The sequence below is a fragment of the Acanthisitta chloris genome, unplaced genomic scaffold (assembly GCF_000695815.1).
Source record: "Acanthisitta chloris isolate BGI_N310 unplaced genomic scaffold, ASM69581v1 scaffold44058, whole genome shotgun sequence".
Classification (NCBI taxonomy): domain Eukaryota; kingdom Metazoa; phylum Chordata; class Aves; order Passeriformes; family Acanthisittidae; genus Acanthisitta; species Acanthisitta chloris.
Genome location: NW_008688387.1, coordinates 14,620 through 32,040, shown reverse-complemented (window position 1 = coordinate 32,040; position 17,421 = coordinate 14,620). Strand labels below are relative to the sequence as shown.

Here is a 17,421-nt window from a genome sequence, read left to right as displayed (position 1 = left end):
GGCCGCCGTGCCCTTCGGTGGTGGCTGAGCCGCGATGGGCTTCGTCCTCGGCCCGGGGACAGGCCACGGGGGCGGATACCGCCCGGGAGCTAAGACGATGCAGCTCGGTTCAGATAAGGAAAGGACAAGTGTTGCTTGGGCTCTGCTGTGCGCAGCTTAGAGTGAAATATCGCTGTGCCGTGAGCTCGTCTGTCTCTCACAAATAGAGGAGCACAAACTCTCGGGTGTCTGAGGTGTAGTAATATGGGTGGATCTGCCCTGAGAAGGAGGTCAAGTTCGCAGCAGGCTTAAAAATGCATAGGGAATGTGTAAATAAGTCTAGTGGGCACTCGTGCTAGATCAAAGCTAACTGAAGTGATAAGGTGAATGTGTATGGGGGAGGGCTGCCTGCTTTTTCTGTACCTGACATAAAATGTTAGTGCCTGTTAAATAGAGCTGTTTCTCACTGTGTGCTGCTACCAAATAGTTTTTCTTAGTAGCATTAGACTCCTTCCTGGCTGGAAGGGCAGTGTTCATGGACTTGCCCCACAGGCTCATAGTCTTGAGCTTGAGAAAAGCTATGGGAAGTCATTATTGTGTTCCCTGGTCTTTCCAGTTTCATAAACAGAGGAGTGGACAAAAAAACCACAATGTCTACATGGTCCTTGCCTGGTGATTGGCAGGGACTTGAGGCAGGGAGCCCTTTTTGGTCTACATTGCCAGGGATTGGTTGGGTTGAGAAAGATAACCTCTTATAGTTGTGGGGTTTTTTAGTAGTTTGTGGTTGAATCTATTGCCTTGCATAGCTTTTACTCTGTTGCAGCTGATTGTACCTGGTCAGTTATTACAGGAAGTAATAAAGGGAAAAGCTTCATTGACTCCCTGCACACATTCTCTGCAGTGAGTTCTTTCACTGCAGTGGACGTGCCTTCATAGCAGGGAAGACTTCAGCTGAGGGCTGCTGCCTTAAGTTGCTGAAATTCTTCAGACAGGACGTAACCTCGTGTATTTTCTGGTTTTAAAGGTCTGAGTTCTTGGATTAGTGTAACCTTACTTTAAAAAGCTAAATCATCTGATACCTAAAGCTGCTAGGGAGTTTACTTATTTATTTCTGATGTTTATTGTCATGTTCAGTAGCTGTTCCTGTGTGTCAGGATGCATCCATGGGGAAGGAAGAACAGACTCACACAGCTGTAGCCTGTTTGGCCTCTGTGTGAGAACAAACTAGAACTTGCAGACTTGTGTGGCATTACAGTGCCCTAGCAGTCCACTTAGCAGAAAGATGTAATTCTACCTTGCCGGAAAGTATTTGCACCTTAAGTTCCTGGTGACGTTTCTTTCCATGAGACTGAGCATTTGGAATTGCTGGATCTAGGGAAGATGATACAAAAGGGACTCAGCCATGATATAGCCTTGGAAGTGAGACCAAATTTCCTGTGATTAAAAAATAATATTAATTTTTTAAATCCTCAACCAAAGTTCTTCATCAGAAAGGGAAGCAGAAAAAACAGGTTTTGAGACAGATTAGTCTTATCCCATCTGCTGTTTGGGGCAGAAAATTCTGGATTCCTGTTGTGATGAAGGCCAAGAAGTGACTTAAACAAACATACGCTGTGATAGTACTGTGACCTTCTTCTATTCTTCCTCCCAGTCTGGGTACTGTGTAAACATTGCATCCTCCACACTCCTTGCTTACATCTCTGCATGCCTGTGCACAGGGCTGTCTCTTACAATACCTGATCATTCCATTTCCAGTTGTGCACTGCTGTACACATAGTGCATCCATGCTGTGCATGTTCACAGCTATCATGAACTATAAAACTGAGTTATACGTCTCTATGCTTGAAGGCCACAGAGCAGGTAATACAAGTCATGCAGAATTATGTTCACTGTCTAAACTTGTGTCAATTAAGTGGCTTCTCAGCAGAACACAGACCATGTTGCTAATATGCAAGTTTCAGCATGGAAGAAGAATTCAAACTTGATTTGCTGTAGTATTGTATTTGTAAAAGGTAGGCCTAGTACTACCATAAGCTGCTTGTTGGAGTGTGGCAGACAATAGCCACAGAACAAACCTGAGGAGATGGTGTTAGTTACCTGTGTCATATCTGGAAAGCTGTGTCTTCAATTAATGCCAACATGAAACTGTTAAGTGGTACAGAAAGGAATGGTTTAACTGCTACCATTATTGGGTAGTCTTATGTTAGGGCTGGAGATCATGCTAAGCCAGAAACTTCTCAGGGAGGATGCTGAGGTTCAAGTTTGCATCGAAGCAGTTAGACTTGTACCATTGTTGTGGTGTTTACAAACTGATCAAGGGTAATTCTGTCTTTGTATGAAGCTCAGAGCTTAACTTCCTTTTTTTGAAAGACTCGGCTTGCTAGCAGACTCTTGAACTGATGTCTGATAACAAATACCTTGCAAAAAGTGCTTGTGTGAAATGCTGAAGAGTTTTCCCAAAGGTTTTATTGCCAGGGTTTCTGCTGGTACTGCAGCTGATTTATATATGTTCCATGGAAAGCAACAAGTGGAACCACCTCATACTTCAGTTCTTGTTTTGCTGTACTCATCAGCTTTTGGTGGAAGTTGGGAAGCCTAATGGAGAACTCAAAAGTTTTGGGTAGACTGCTAAAAAATACACTACTGGACAAGCAAGTATTTCAGTACTTAGGTTTTCCACAGTGAGTGTCTCTGTGCAGGCTGGTAGGGTTACTGTGCATTGTGGTGAGTGCCTGGTATTCTGACAAGCATTTGAAGTCTCTTTGAAAGAAGTGCTTTAGGTAGACCCTGTACAGCCATTCTAGCAGGACAGCTTACATCACAGATGGACAGTTGGCCGAAGTATTGACTTTCTGAGCCTGAACTTGCATTAAATAACAGTCTGTTCTTGGCAAGCTGGACAAGGTGATGACAGAAAGCTTTCCACTGTAGCAGCCACTATAAGGCACACGATGTGGCAGTGTGCCACTGCAGTGCAGCCTAGCAATGAAAGTCAAATGTCTTGTTCCATAGTGGTAAATGATAGAAAATACCATCCTGCAGTGTTAAAGTAGCACATTTGAGTGGGTTGTGTTTTTGACAGGGTGCTTGAGAATTTGCTTTCCATCAGCAGCATGAGGCAGTGAGTTTGTGCCATTCTAAGGTGTCCTTTGTGTGTGAAAGCTTAAGGTGAGCTATAGAGAAGATAATGCGCTAGGGGATAAAGCTCCAAGTGCTTTTTCTAGTGAAATAAAACTTGATAAAGTAGTCATCTCATCTGAAGGTATCTAGATGATCACAGTATGATGACTGTGCAGTGTTTCAAACTAAAATAATCAACTAGACTACCCTTTGAAGTGATGCAGCAAACTACTTCACTGCCCTTACCTCTTGAGGATAAGTGTGAAGCAATAGTTCTCAGTGTAAATACCCTTGCATGCTGTTTCTCGTAAGTCTTTGCTAGCTATTCCCTTCTTCTTGTTAAACCTTTTCAGGATGGGCTTGTGCATGCCAACACTCTCCAAGGAGGGTGTGCAAATACCTGTTACTATTTATGGGCTATAATCAGTCCTCTCTCTGAGTTCCAGGAAGCAAGCGTAGAACAAATGACAGTTGTCATATTTTCATCCTACACCACGTCTTTAGTCCTCAATCCAGTTCCAGCTATCATTTGTCTTCCACTGTAGTTGATACATAGTTTTCTTGATAAGTGGGTCAACAGGAATGTCTTTGCTCAGTCAGATTCTGTGCAATAGCTTCAGTTGCTAAATCCTTTAAGGAGACGAGCTTTACAAGCTAACTCTGATCCAGCAACTGGTGGCACACGTCAGAGCCACCCACTATAGAGGCAGTGCCATAGGAGATAAGCAGGTTGGTTAGAATGCTGTCAACAAAGTATATAGGTATTCAGGATCTTGCTGCTTTGGAGGAAATATCCCTTTGTTAACACTGTTTCATCTGTTACTGTTTCTGTGGAAGTAAAAGTGACTTCTGTGCTGCCCGTCTTGGTTGGGTTAGTCACCTAGACTAAAAGATGAAATTGTCTGTTTGTGGTTAGTGAGAACTTGCAGAGAAGTCATTGATATTCAGACTGAGAACTAAAATAAAATACCTGTTACAGGAGCTACTAGTCCAAGTAGCTAAAGAATTCTTCTTAGGCAAGCCAAAGTTAAGCTAAAAGTCTTTGTCTTCTTAGCTCTGTTCTTTAACGTTGAGTGGCCTGTTGCCTCTACTCAGTATTATTAAACTTGGCACTAAGGTACACCTTAGCTTTTTGAGATTCTGGAGTGCAGTGACTTGTCTTGAGGTATAGAAAGATGATGTCTTGCTGCTGTGATCCAGATGTTGTGAAGTGCATCACTTGTGTGGCATCAATGCTCTTTAAGGTAGCAGTCACCTTTCCTGTGCAGAAAGTCTTGTGTAGACATGCAGAGGTACTGACTATGTAGATAAAGTGTGGGGAAGGAAATGAACACCCAGGCTGTGAAGTGCCTGCTGTGTTAAGAATAGTATTAGTTTCAAAGGATTGGGGAAGTATATCCAAGTGCTGCTAAACTTGAGCTGCTTTTGAAAGTCTGTTCTCTTAACCCATTTTTTTCAAGACCTAGCTTGGATACAATATTTGCATTTCAGCATATTTATAGTAGTCTGACTTGAATGACTGTTCTGAGTCTGACTGCTGTGATCAAATCAAGTTGGAGTAAGATGGAAAATGACCTGAAAATATAACTTGCTCAGAAAGCACTTGTGTTAAGCCACGTTTTGCAAAGTGGTGCTCTTGATGTCATGAATGTGTCTTTGAAATGTTCTGTCCTTGAGTGGTACCAAATCTCCTGTCCTTCATGTGTTTGGCAGAGTTTGAAGTTGCAGATTCTTCCCCCACCATGAGAAGGATCAAAGCTGCCCTTCATGTAGTTGACTTCAGCATTGTACAGTTTCATAGTTGCAGCTTGTGGTGGAGGAATGACTAAACACTGACTCAGTGTGTATGTGCTTAGGGACGCATAATCAGCAGTAATTCTCTATTTTTCTACTACTGCAAATCTTGCATACCACTGCAAGTCTTCTCTAACAGTAGTAAATTATGCTTTTAATACCCTATTCTAGACACTGCTACCCATTAGATATTTTCAGACTCCTCTTCAAAGAATAAAAATGCAGTGACTCAAGTGACTGTTTTTCTGTCCTATAGCACAGGTACTGCTCACTTAGAAACATTAACTGCTCCTTCAGGCAGTAGTTCAGAAGAGGATAGCTGGAAGGCTAAGAACATCCAAGGATGCTGGCTAGGGAGGCAAGTGGAATAGCTTGGATGAAAGGAACTTTCAAAGCAAGGAAGGTGGATTTACAAGTCTATTGTATGTTTTTGCTCTGAGCAGATTTTTTTTTCTGTAGAGGTTTGTGATGAAACTGGGTTTAAGTGCCTAGTCCAAAGGTACTGTACTAGTTTGACATTGATGTCTGTTACTGTGTAAGTGAAACAAGTCACTGAACAGTGCATCTTATTATTATATTAGTTTCACTGGCGACTTGGTCTCTTTTTATTTCAGTGCATACAGTGCAGGCCTTGAAAATCACGTATTGAGAAAGCACTCTAGTACAGTGCAGAACAGACCAAATCAAATGCAACAATGGCTAATCTTTGTAGGACAGATGGCTGTGATCCAGGTAGGCATGTGATGCCAGAGAGTTTTGATACATGTTTATTTTTAGATGGCTTGCTGAAAAAGTGTCAGCTTGAACTTTAGAGCAGTCAGGTCTCTGCTGCTTTTCTTCTGGGGAAATGAATGGTGCGACGCAGATTTGTCTTCTAACTGTAAGGGCAGTATTTTATTTAAAGTTTTTCCATTTGGTAATGCAATGCCAGTTGTACTACTGGAGGCTTTTTTACAAGTACTTAATCCAAGTGCCCTAAGAAGCTATAGCACTGAGGGGTCTGAAGTTGCTATTGCTGCTGTAACTTTTAATGTGAAAAGGTTGGAGAAGCCCTAAACTTCTAGTCAAGCTACAAAACCAAATGTTTTGCCAGCTCAAGACAGGTCCATTAAATGTTCCTTCTGTGGCTATTTCTTGAGAATCCATTTCAAAACTTACGTTGTGCTACAGGAGATTCTCCCATGTGACAGTATAGATGGTGTTGGCCACAAAGCCTATCTGGAAAGTGTAACTAAGCTAGTGTACAGCAGATTTACTCTAAAATCCAGAAGAAAATGAAGCTGTATTTTAAGTGATTTAAAGCCACCTCTCTGTACGTGGGAAGAAATCTTCAGAGATGGTTGCTCTGGGCCTAAGATGCAGCACCCTCTAAGTGTTAACGTACGCTACAAATTAATGAACAGGAGTTAGAAGCTTTTCCATAGCTTTTAGTGGCTGCTTAAGAATGTGAATGTTACTGCACCAGTAAAACTGGAAATATGAAGAGAATTTTTGCTACTTTGTAGATCTACTTCTATACTAGTTACCTAATTTTTTATTTTCTGTTATATTTGTGAAGTGTAGGGATACTGGACTGTCTCTAGCTCACAACATTAAAACTTGTGTTCCTCATTTTAAAAAAACATTCAATTGCAGCAATTCACTGAAATTATTTCATCTGTATTTGACTGTAGTCGGTAGATGTCAGCTAATGATACTAAAGCATTAACTTAATGTGATCCCTTTTCAGTCATTCTCAATGAGGGATGACTATTAACGTTACAGCAGGCCAAACCAGAACATATGGCTCTTACACCTTGCAACTGTGTGAAAGTAGCAGTGCCTTCTCTTGCAAATGAATATGTGGTATTTCAAAGGAGGCTTTGGCTTACTAATCTGGAGGTACCAATTCTGTCTGGGTGTTGTACAAGTCTTTGCCTGAATGTGTCCTACTTAAAAGTGGGCTCCTGCTTTTATCTTTGGCTTCTGAGCATGGAACCTGAGGAACAGAGAGTCCCCAAACAATCTGTTTTTCTAGACATACCCTGCCTTGAGCCTTTTGACCATGGCACACCATAATTCAGCTGTTTGTGATGCTGTTGAACTTGATCAGGTGATGACAGATGCTTTTTGGCAAAAATCCAGACATCCCTGTGCTAATTTTCAGTGAGCTCTGTACTCAAGGCATTGCACTTGGCAAAGGTTAACTCTTGTCTAAAGACTGATAGTCCTTGTCATTGTGTTGCTGTCAGGATTTTACTGCCTTAGTCTTCAAGGTGGAAAACATCCTGGCTCCATATCTCAGTACTGTGAAGTGAGAAACTAGTTCTTGGTATATTTGAGTCAGTATTGTTTAAGTCTCGGGGCTATACATGGTCAGATTCTTCAGTGTTCTATTAACTTTATTCTTTTCTGCATATAATGTACCTTCAGCAGATCTGGACATCAAGTGAGAAAAGGGGAGGTAGAACTCTGCTTTGTTCAAAAGGACTGAAACTTAGAAAAGTAACAGTCTTCTAACTGACTTCTTGCAGTGGGGAAAGAATCTTTCAGTAAAGTGCACAGCAAAAATCAAAACTTCTAGAAACTGAAGTTTGGAGCATGTTTGCTTTCTTTCTTGCTTTTAATAATTGTAGGAAATGGGGAGGTAGCTGCTTATGTCAAGTCGGGAAGGAAACAAACCACTGGCAAGGTTTCTGCAATAACAGTGGACTGCTGGAACCAGTTTCTTGTGGTAAAGGACAGCAGCCTGAAGAAAATCATCATACCTTTTTATCCACCCTGAATGCTACTTACTGTAACACGCGAGAGCTCCCATTGACTGTCTGCAAACGTAGCCAGAGGATGTAGACTCTTGACAAAGATTACAGCTTGTATGAAGAGACAGTAAGATGCTTGAATTTAGCTTCTGAGAGTCAAAGCCATGAGCTTCTATCAAAAGTGAGCTGTGTGCTTTCTTTCACTCTATTTTAATGGAAATAGAGTTCTATCAAGGCTACCGTAACCTACTTGAAAAGATGACATCAAAGGAGGTGCTGTGGCAACAGTGCAGCTTTATTCTCAGGCTGTTAGGAGTGGGAGACATGGGCAATGCAGTGCTGCTGCTGAGTGTTATGTTGGCAAATGAGGAAATTAATCAAATCTACCTCAAACTATGCGGAACAACTACAGCTGTGGAGTTTCTGCCATTGTGGGGATGGACTGGGCTGCAGTGACGTAGAGAGACAGTTCTGTGGAGTGGCAGTATGCTCTTTGAGGGAACCCAAGTGCTATCTGCATTAGATTTATGTCTGGAGGCAGATTTGTAGGAGGAAGTCTGACTATTTGCAAGACTTTTTCCACTCACTGGATAAATTAGTCCATATAACAGAATACTTAAGATCACTTAAATTATAAGCTAACATATTTAAAATAAAGTACTCTAGTTTTCCTCCTGCATTTCAGGTAACTTGTATACTGGAATGGCTGCATTGGAGAGCTGTGTATCTGAAGCTGAATGGACAGTATTGACTAGTACTCAAACTGCTTGCATTCTGCTTGTGAAAGTCTCCTCACTTGTACACAGAAACAATTTTTAGACTTCTAACTGGGCATAGCTTGGGGATTGACTGTAGTAACAGCTAGAAGCCAGATACCTGATTATCCAAGCTACTGTCCTAGGACTGTCATTTGCTTCTGAGGTGAACTGGGAACCTCCTGAGTTTGGAGCTGGACTTGAATATGTTATAATAACAAATGTAGCTGAAGAAACATGCTTGCTGTGAACACAGGTTTTGCCCTGAAGTCTATTAGAAAAACCACCTCTGCTTCCCATTACTGGTTTGTTGAGCACAAGCCAAATGACTGCAGAAACTTGTTTGGCATTTGAGTGGAGAAATGCAGGAGTGACTTCAGAGTCTGGATTTGTCATCTGTTGTTTAACTAGGTAATGTAACTTGGCACTAGTTTTGACAATACTTATTCCAGGGTACCAGTTTGACCATTAACTCCCCCAACAGAATGCAGACTGTTAGTTTGTCAGCAGTCAGGGAAGGCCTAATGGTGTCTACACATAGTCTAAAAAAGAGACAGTGCTGCACAAAATCAATCTTGTCTCAGCATCTTTTTGTGGCTTAGGATTTTGGGCTATGTGGGACTTCTGTCTAACGTCTTGGATAATGCATAGTCCTTTCAAAGCTGAGTGCTTGAATTCAAACTGCTAAGAAGCATGACTTTGGACTTGGCAGTTGTTGAAACTTTTTTTAAGTATAAATGAAACTATTTACTATGGCAGTTGTTTCTTCTACAGTGTAATAATTGTGCTGAATTTATCAGAGGAATGAGCTGTACCAAACTGGGTCATGAGTTTCATGATGGTAGACTTTGTGGATCAGCAAGGCCAGAAAGCCAACACTATAATACTGAATGAGCATGGGCAGAAATGTTTGTAAAAATGAAACTAGCCTGACTTCAAATTTTGTGCCTTACTCTTACCTGTGTTCTAGCAGGAAAACAAAGCACTAACAGTGCTCAGAATAACTACTGGCACCTCAGTGACTAAGCAGAGATAACTGTCAATATAAAACGTGAAGCCAAGAATAACATTTTTGATATCCTGTGTGGTCTTGAAGTGACATTTGAGTAGAAATTGAAAGTTTCTGTTGACACTTCAGGACTGTCTCCTTCACCAAATTCTTGTTTAATGACAGTCCGTGCTTCAGGAGTTGTCTGATTTGCTTAATGAAAACTGCCTATCCATGGTGGGTGGAGGCAGTAGGACATGCAGAAACCCCTCCTACTGAAGGAGAAACGTGGCAGTAATCCTTAGTGAGAAAGGCACATACTGGAACTTCAGATGTGAATAAAGCCTCAGTTAAAAATAGGAACCAAATATGTAAATAGGTTAAGCAGTATAGAACAGGACTCTTGAATTGCCTTTTTTAAGTAGATCCTTTCTGACAGCTGTATATCTGAAGAACACTGCTCTATCTATCAGTACTTCCTTCTAAAGGAAGGAGAATTGCTGTAGTCTCTAGGTTTTAAGAAACATGAGGTTTAGAAACTGATCTCAACAGATAGCTGTAGTTCATTTCCAGACCAAAGGACAGGGAACATGTAATTGTCAAGTTGTGGCTTGTAAGACACTTTATTTAATGGAGGCCTTTTGACATACTTTTCAGTCTGAACATTTCCAGTGCTTATGATCAAAATTGGAGAAGATTTTTCAACTCACAGGGAAAACAAAGGACTCTGCCCTTTTCTCCAGCTTGCTAGCTAGGCTAGCATGTCAAAAGTTCAAAAGGGAATGTAAAAGGTAAAATGAGCTCAATTGGCACTTCTGCCTCCACATTGTACCTGTAAGCTTGATATGTTGTTTAGAGATTAACTTTGTAGACTTCATGTGTAGAAGCATGAAAAGAGTTCCTTAAAACCTGGGAACTAATTGGGTTTTAGTTGCTTTTACCCAGTTCTAATCCCTCTTGTAAGTAACTTGAGAGGAGAAAGGAATACTTTCTGCAGGTGAGAACCTGCATGTTAAATATTATAAAGGATTTTCTACCTGAGACACTGACAAAGAGTTGGTGTTGTAATGTGGAAGGCTGAACTTGGTTAAAAAGCCAAAACCTGAAATAAAAGGAAAATAATCCAGTACTTAACTTCTGGGGATCTCCTTCATGCACTCTGGAGGACATAGCTATATTCACTCTTGAGCAGAGTATTCTTACCCTCAAGACAAGAGTGTTTATTCATAAAGTTTAATTTCTGACATTAAGTGCAATTTTAGTATTAGTCACCAGTACAATCAGCAGTGTTTTACCTGGAAACGAGAGCTTGAATGCTTTGAAACATTTAGCAATAAGATTTCATAACAAAATACTGTTCTGTACTTTATCATTTGTAAATTTTGGACTAACTTGCATAATGTGAAAGTACACAACTGACTTCTCAAGCTCTTTTGAACTGTGACAGCCAAAAGCTTGTTATTGGCTGGTAGCAATACAGTGACCCATAGTCACAGGACTGCCTAGTGCAGGAAAGTATCTCTGAAGGAAAGCAGCCAAAAGTGACAGCTTAAGCATAACATCTTACAAATGGTATTGTACAGGGATATCCAGTCAAACTGTGACCAGAGATGAGATGACTTATGAGATAAAAAATAAACCAACAAAAAATAAAAGGCACTGGCTGAGATTTCTTGCTAGCAGATGCACTGTAGTCAAACTGGAGGTAACTGCAGTCCCATGTGAACATCAGCTTCCCAGGGTACTCCTTAAGAATCTTCTGGAGGTGTGTTAAGACCATTAGTGAACATGCAGTCTGACAACAGTAGGCTTTATTCTCTTACTTCTGGCTGTGCATGGCAGCTACAGGCTCTTGTTCTTGCTTTCTGGAGGTCATAACCCCTAGGCATGTTTTTGTGACATTCTAGTCAGTTTGCCATCTCAGTGGCACTTAATTTTCAGACTGTGATCTGGGAGCTTTTCCATCTGGGAATGTCATTAGGAGAGGGCACACTCATTGTCTGCTCTTAATGTACCAGTTGGATTACAACAGTGGGATAACACTGCACCCCAAGAATGAACAGGAGTGATACAGGCTCTCACACAAGTCAGTATAAGGACACACATCAGGGTGCTTTTGTATTTAACATTGTCTTGTGCAGCATTTTAGCCTTGATCCTGTTCAATGTCACTCAAGAGTGTTAGAATTGGGTGCTGGTTTCTAGCCTGTTCAGGAAAGTTCTGCCTAATCAAGCTCTGCTTGGTTCAACTTTGCAGTAAAACAGTCTGATCTCCTCAGCACTGAAAGTTGTATTGCATCTTGGCTTTGTTGTTTTCTTTGGAGCTATCCAAACTTGGCAGCTTGTGGTGTCAAATCTTCATACATCCTGGAGGACTTACTAGATTTGCTTTCAAAGATACTGGAGACCATGTTGTATCAGGGAGTAGAAAAGTACAGAAAGCTTGATTAATGTCCTGTGCTGGTATCTGAAACATTCCCTTGAATGCAGTAAGAGGAGCTTGTGTGGATTAAGATGATTTTCTTCTCCCTTCCCTCCCCACCTCAAATTTCATATGTATTGGGAATACAACTCCTGAGACAGTGTGAATAGCAGATGCTTGTGCAACCTTAGGAACAGCTCAAGGCCAGCAAATCAAATACTCAGCTAAGTGATATGATGGCAAAATGCAGGTGATTAGGGTGCCATATAAATGAGGCTCACAGTTGTGTAGTTTGAGGCACAGCTTACTCTGGTTAGAGCTTTATCTGCGCTTCTGTATCTTGAGTTTTTCTCAATACTGTTGTTGCTTAAAAGGAACTAATTTGTAGCTTAACAGCTTGTTTCTTGCTTCTACTTATCAAAACTTCTAATGTGTCTAATCAATACCTTGTGTTCTGGTTTTCAGACAAATCTACCTATCTTCAAATTGAAAGAATCTACAGTCAGAAGAAGATATAGTGACTTTGAATGGCTAAGGAATGAACTAGAAAGAGAAAGCAAGGTGAGTAAAGTGAAAGGTAAATACAAGTCTCCATAAACATGCATAAAGAAATGATGTTCAAATGTTATCATTGTTATAAGGCATATATGTGTTATATAGAGCAGATATTGTTATAAGGCATATATATTATATTGAGCAGATACTGTGGTAGAAAATGTCCAGAACTAAATCAGGGTGTCAGTCTTTTATCAAACCTCAGTTATACAATGCCAGAGGATGTTTTAGTGGTTTTGAGTTCATTCGGAGTTAAACTACTTGAACTCATCTTACCTCTATGAGCAGATTCTGCTCTCTGCTCATGTTTTATTACTTCACTAGGAATGTGATTCATGAGTTGGGTCCTCAGGCTCAGGGGAGAGGTGGAACAAGACCTTACAGACTGAGCTTAAGGATGCTTTTGTAAATCTTTCAGGTTGTGGTACCACCTCTACCAGGGAAAGCTCTTCTCCGTCAGCTCCCCTTTCGAGGGGATGATGGTATATTTGATGATTCCTTTATAGAGGAGAGGAAGCAGGCGCTTGAACAGTTCATAAACAAGTAAGTGTTGGGTCTGGTTATCTAGAGACAAGCCCAGAGCTCAGCTCTGGAAAACTAAATTAAAGCTGCTAATCCTCTAACAAGGGTAACTGCACTAGGTTCAGAATATTGACTTTCACCTAATCTTGCAGTAGGACATACTAACATTGCTCATCCAGTGTTTAGTTTGGATATCTTACCGCTTACCTGAACAGCTGAAATGACTGTTAGTGTTTTTGTTAATTTATGCAAATTGCTACTAAAATTATAGCATTCAAAAATAGTTCTACTTTATAATTTCTGAAAAGGTATCCTCCACTGGGTGAACAATGGAGCTGACAATGGGCTTACAGCAGTTTACTTTGATTGCAGATGTGTGGTATTATCAGCTTGTGTAATGATGCATATTTTCTCTAATCATCATGAGAATCTTTCTGAAGATGTAAAAACACTATTCGAGGTATGCACATGTAGTTTGAAATAGACACTTTGGGTTTTCTCACTGCCTTTCAGAGGGTGAACAGAAATTATACTAACAGTCTTATGATTCTTTCTCTACCATCTGACACTGCTAACCACTGTCCATACATTGACCATTGTTTAATCTCTTTAACAATGTGGATCCAAACAGTGGGTAAGGGGAAGTGCTGTTGGTTAACCAGCCCTTCTGGTCTCTAGAGTCAACACTATTCAGACCAACTGGATTTGGGACTGCTTTCTTTAGAAGTTCAAGCTCGTCAGTTCCACTAGCATTCCAGTCTTGTTCAATAGTAGTGCTGTTTAGCAGGGGTGGAGGATGCCTGTGAGTTAAGCCAGAACTTAGGAAAATATACCTGCCAGTTACTGTTAAGCAGTTCAGGCATGTGTCTTGGAGTTGAAAGTGAGTAGTTTAAGTAAACTGTCTTATGGAAATAAGTGTGACCATATGAAATCTCTTAAATTTTGCTTCACACAGTTGTTAGTTAGCTCAACTTAGAGACAGTGCTAATGGTTCTGAGCAGGTAAAATGCTGCAGACTGCTCTTTTCACTGTTCAGAGACAAGTGGAATGAGCTTCCAAGGCATCTAGTTTTGCATTTGCTCTACATGAAGGCAGATGTGCTTGTAGCGAGATGGAACGTGTTTGGGTTTTTTAATGCTGTACAATCAAGGCAGTCATGACTGTAAAGTACAACTTCTATCCATGCAGGCTCAGGACTCATGCTAAATGTGGAAGAAGTGGACTTACCAAAAGTTTAGTGTGCTGATTCTAGCTGTATGTGTAGAAGAGGAATGTTTCTGTTCTGAGGCAGCTGAAACAGTCATCTCACCCCTGACCCTCTGAAAAACTCGGTATAGCTGAAAAAAATGGAGAGGCCAGTTGATGGGCATCACTTGTTCAGTCCTACAGCAAGGAATGAATCGATTTTGTGGAAGTATAAAACTTCTTTTGTCCTTTGAAACATCAAAGCAGATTGTTAATGTAGCTGTTGATGTAGTGGCAGACTTGAGTACAGCTGGAACAAGGCTCTTCAGGCACAACTTCTAGCTATCCAACCTTATCAATTTATTCTAATGGCATGACCAGCTCATTAAGCAAATATTACTAAAGTTTTGAACCATGTAGAAGCCTTAAGGCTTCTACCAAGTACTCTGGGTACTAGTGAACTTAGACCTGAAGGTCACTCGCATAATACATTCACATTACTGCATTCTCAAAGCTGGTCTTCACATCTAGAACTAAAGAGTTTCTCAGATAACTGATATCACTGTAACAAAGACATAAAAATCTTGGTGCACCAATGCCAGTTCTTGATACCCAGGAGTGTTGAGGTGGATGATGTTGAGAAGCTCTGCCCCCTAGATGTAAATTCTAAATCACAACAGTGCAGCTTACCTGAGTCATCTCTCTTGGGCCAGCTTGCTGGCACCACTATCAATACTACATTCAATTGCATCCACAGGGGTGACTATGTCTCAACACGGTTTTCTGCCTGAACCTGACTTTGAGATACATGAAGATTCTTGAAGTAGCAACTGCTAGGGTCACCTTGATGTCAAACACTGAGGAGAAGCCAATGCAGACTGAGGTATTCCTGTGAAACCAAGAGCTGAATCTGAGATCAGATCTAGTCTTGCAATTCAGCCACCAATTTGCAAGCCTTCCTGAAAGGGAGAAGGAATATGCTGCTGCCTCATCATCTTCTCCTGTGTATCTTTCCCTTGAAGTTCAAGGCCAACAACTTCAATCTGATGGGGGTAAGAAATTCAAACTAGTTATTCTAGACCATCATCCTCGTGAGCTAGTGCTTGAGACTGCTGCCTGTTTACTAGAGCCTCACAAGACTGATAGCTTTTATAACTGCACTTGAAATAATCTATCAATACTGAATAGGAGAGTTTAGCTTCCTTGTTATTGGTCACCCTCAATGGCAAGTGAGTAGTGACAAGTGAGTGTGTCCTGTGGTGAAATAACCACTAAAAGATACATCTGGAGAAGATGAACAGCAGTGCTTGGAAGAAGTACTAGTGCTGGGCCACTGAAGCTGACTATGTATTACGTGTGTTCGACTATATAGCTTCCATTAAGAGTACAAAAGTTCTGACAGATTTGGAATCCATAAGGCTGACACAATCTGCTCTAGGGAGAATGGGAGACTTCCCCTCCTAAAGGAAGAAGTCTGTCTTGATGGACCAAAGTGGATGTAGCTTTTCAAACCAAACTGCTTTAAGTTTTCATGTTCATAGGTCATCAACTTCTAGGTATCAGATTCTCTTGGATTTTTACCTACACAGGAGTCCATGTGGTATTTTAAGGGTTTGAATGCAATACCTTGTGAGTTTCTAACTAGTTTGGAAGTGTCTCCTAATTCAATTTCAGCTCCTTGACTGTTCAAAGGATGGTGGGTCAGTTTACATGTGGAACAAAACTAAATCTACAGTAGCGATGCTGTGGTCTCTCCTAGAGCAGGAAAGCTCTGACCTCCTGTGTTTCATAGCTAAAGACACGTGCAGTCAACAACGGGCAGTACCCTCTGGCTGTGTGCAGTGCTGCTCCTACAGGCACGGAGCAGTGACCATGGAGAGTCACTCGCTGCTCTGAGCCTGTGGAAGACCTTTGCACCCCCTGGTGGAGTGAGTCTTCAGGTCTGCCCAGGCCACCGGCTGCTCGGTGAGACTGAGAACTGAGGGGATAAACAGCCTTTAGAAGGGTGTCCTCTGTCAAGACCTGTGAAGAATAATCCACTTGCCTTGCTTAGCTCTAGATTTCCTAATGCTGGGATGGACACTTAGGTAGTCCCTCTAATTGCAGGTGACAGATGGTGATATCACATGCTTCCAAATGGTCAGAGTTAGCTCAGGGTTCCTATGCACTATACATCTCAGGGAGCAGGGCAAATCTTGCTGCTGGACATCGTTCCAGGTGCCAACAGTGAACTGGAAGCAGGATCTACGCCTGAGTGCAGACCCACAGGTTATTGGTACAAAACCTTGCTCTGCTGGCTAGCTGCAAGGAGGCTTGATAGGATCACACTAATGCTTGTTTTTTTCCTCTCCAGGGTTGCAGGCCACCCACTGGCACAGAACGAGCGCTGTCTTCACATGTTCTTACAAGATGAAGTAATAGACAAAAACTACACACCATCCAAAATAAGACATACTTGAATTCTAAAACCATCTTCTCAAACATTAGTGGTTCTTATGCTTGGTTTTAAGAGGTTGTAGTTTGTCTTAGCATGCTGAGGATAAACAGGCACGAAGTCTCCACTAACACCAGTACACTGCTTGGTCTTTGCATATGCTTTATAGCATTAAAGAACTCACTTGTCTTCTAGCTAAATCCCTCTGAGTCCTTGATTTAAGAGTATTATACTATGAGACCATCCACCCCTTGCAATGTCTCACAAACCTTTCCACTATTACTTGCAATGACTTAACAATGTTTACTGACTTGGCCTTACTTGAACTTTCACGACTGTAGTGTCACATGTTCACTTGTATTTGACTAAACTGCTATGCTGTTTCTGAGGTAGTCACCTGTCTGAATGTCTGTAGAGAGACTGCTTTATTTCTGATACCCTGTGTGAGAAACACTTATGCAATTGTCTTCAAGCTTGTAAAACACTTTATACCGAAGTAATGAGGGAATTATCTTTATATTCTGTAAGAGGAAAAAAATCAAATTTATATACTAAAGTAACTTGTCTAAAGTTTTGAAATAAAAGTGAAAATGCACTTCAAATGTTTTGTCACTCTTGACCTTGAGCGTGGGGTGCCTCATGCTTTCTCAGAAGCAGGGACTTGACTATACTAAGTGAACTGCTGTTACAGCCTTGCTCTGATGCTCTTCCACAACGTAGTTTTGTATTACTAACAGCCAGCACTAAGTACCCTTAGATGCTGCACTCACTCTGCAAGTGTTATAGAAAATATAAAGGTACTGAAGGCTGTTCCTGTGTTGTGAAGCCAAAGCTGGAATACCATTCATGGTAGGCAGTCAACAGATACATGATTTTAATAACTTTGGGAAAAGAGTGCCTTTCTGCTTGGCATGAGAAGCATCAATCTAG

At 41.1% G+C, this 17,421-nt stretch overlaps 1 protein-coding gene across 1 annotated transcript; it reads left to right on the top strand.

Annotated features, from left to right (window-relative positions):
* The first annotated feature begins 34 nt into the window (after positions 1-34).
* SNX3 (sorting nexin 3) lies at positions 35-17,110 on the top strand. Its single transcript, XM_009080974.1, has 5 exons — positions 35-107; positions 7,509-7,606; positions 12,261-12,356; positions 12,769-12,893; positions 16,411-17,110. The coding sequence occupies exons 1-5, from the start codon at positions 35-37 to the stop codon at positions 16,514-16,516; spliced, it is 498 nt and encodes a 165-aa protein (XP_009079222.1). The 3' UTR covers positions 16,517-17,110.
* The last annotated feature ends 311 nt before the right edge of the window (positions 17,111-17,421 follow it).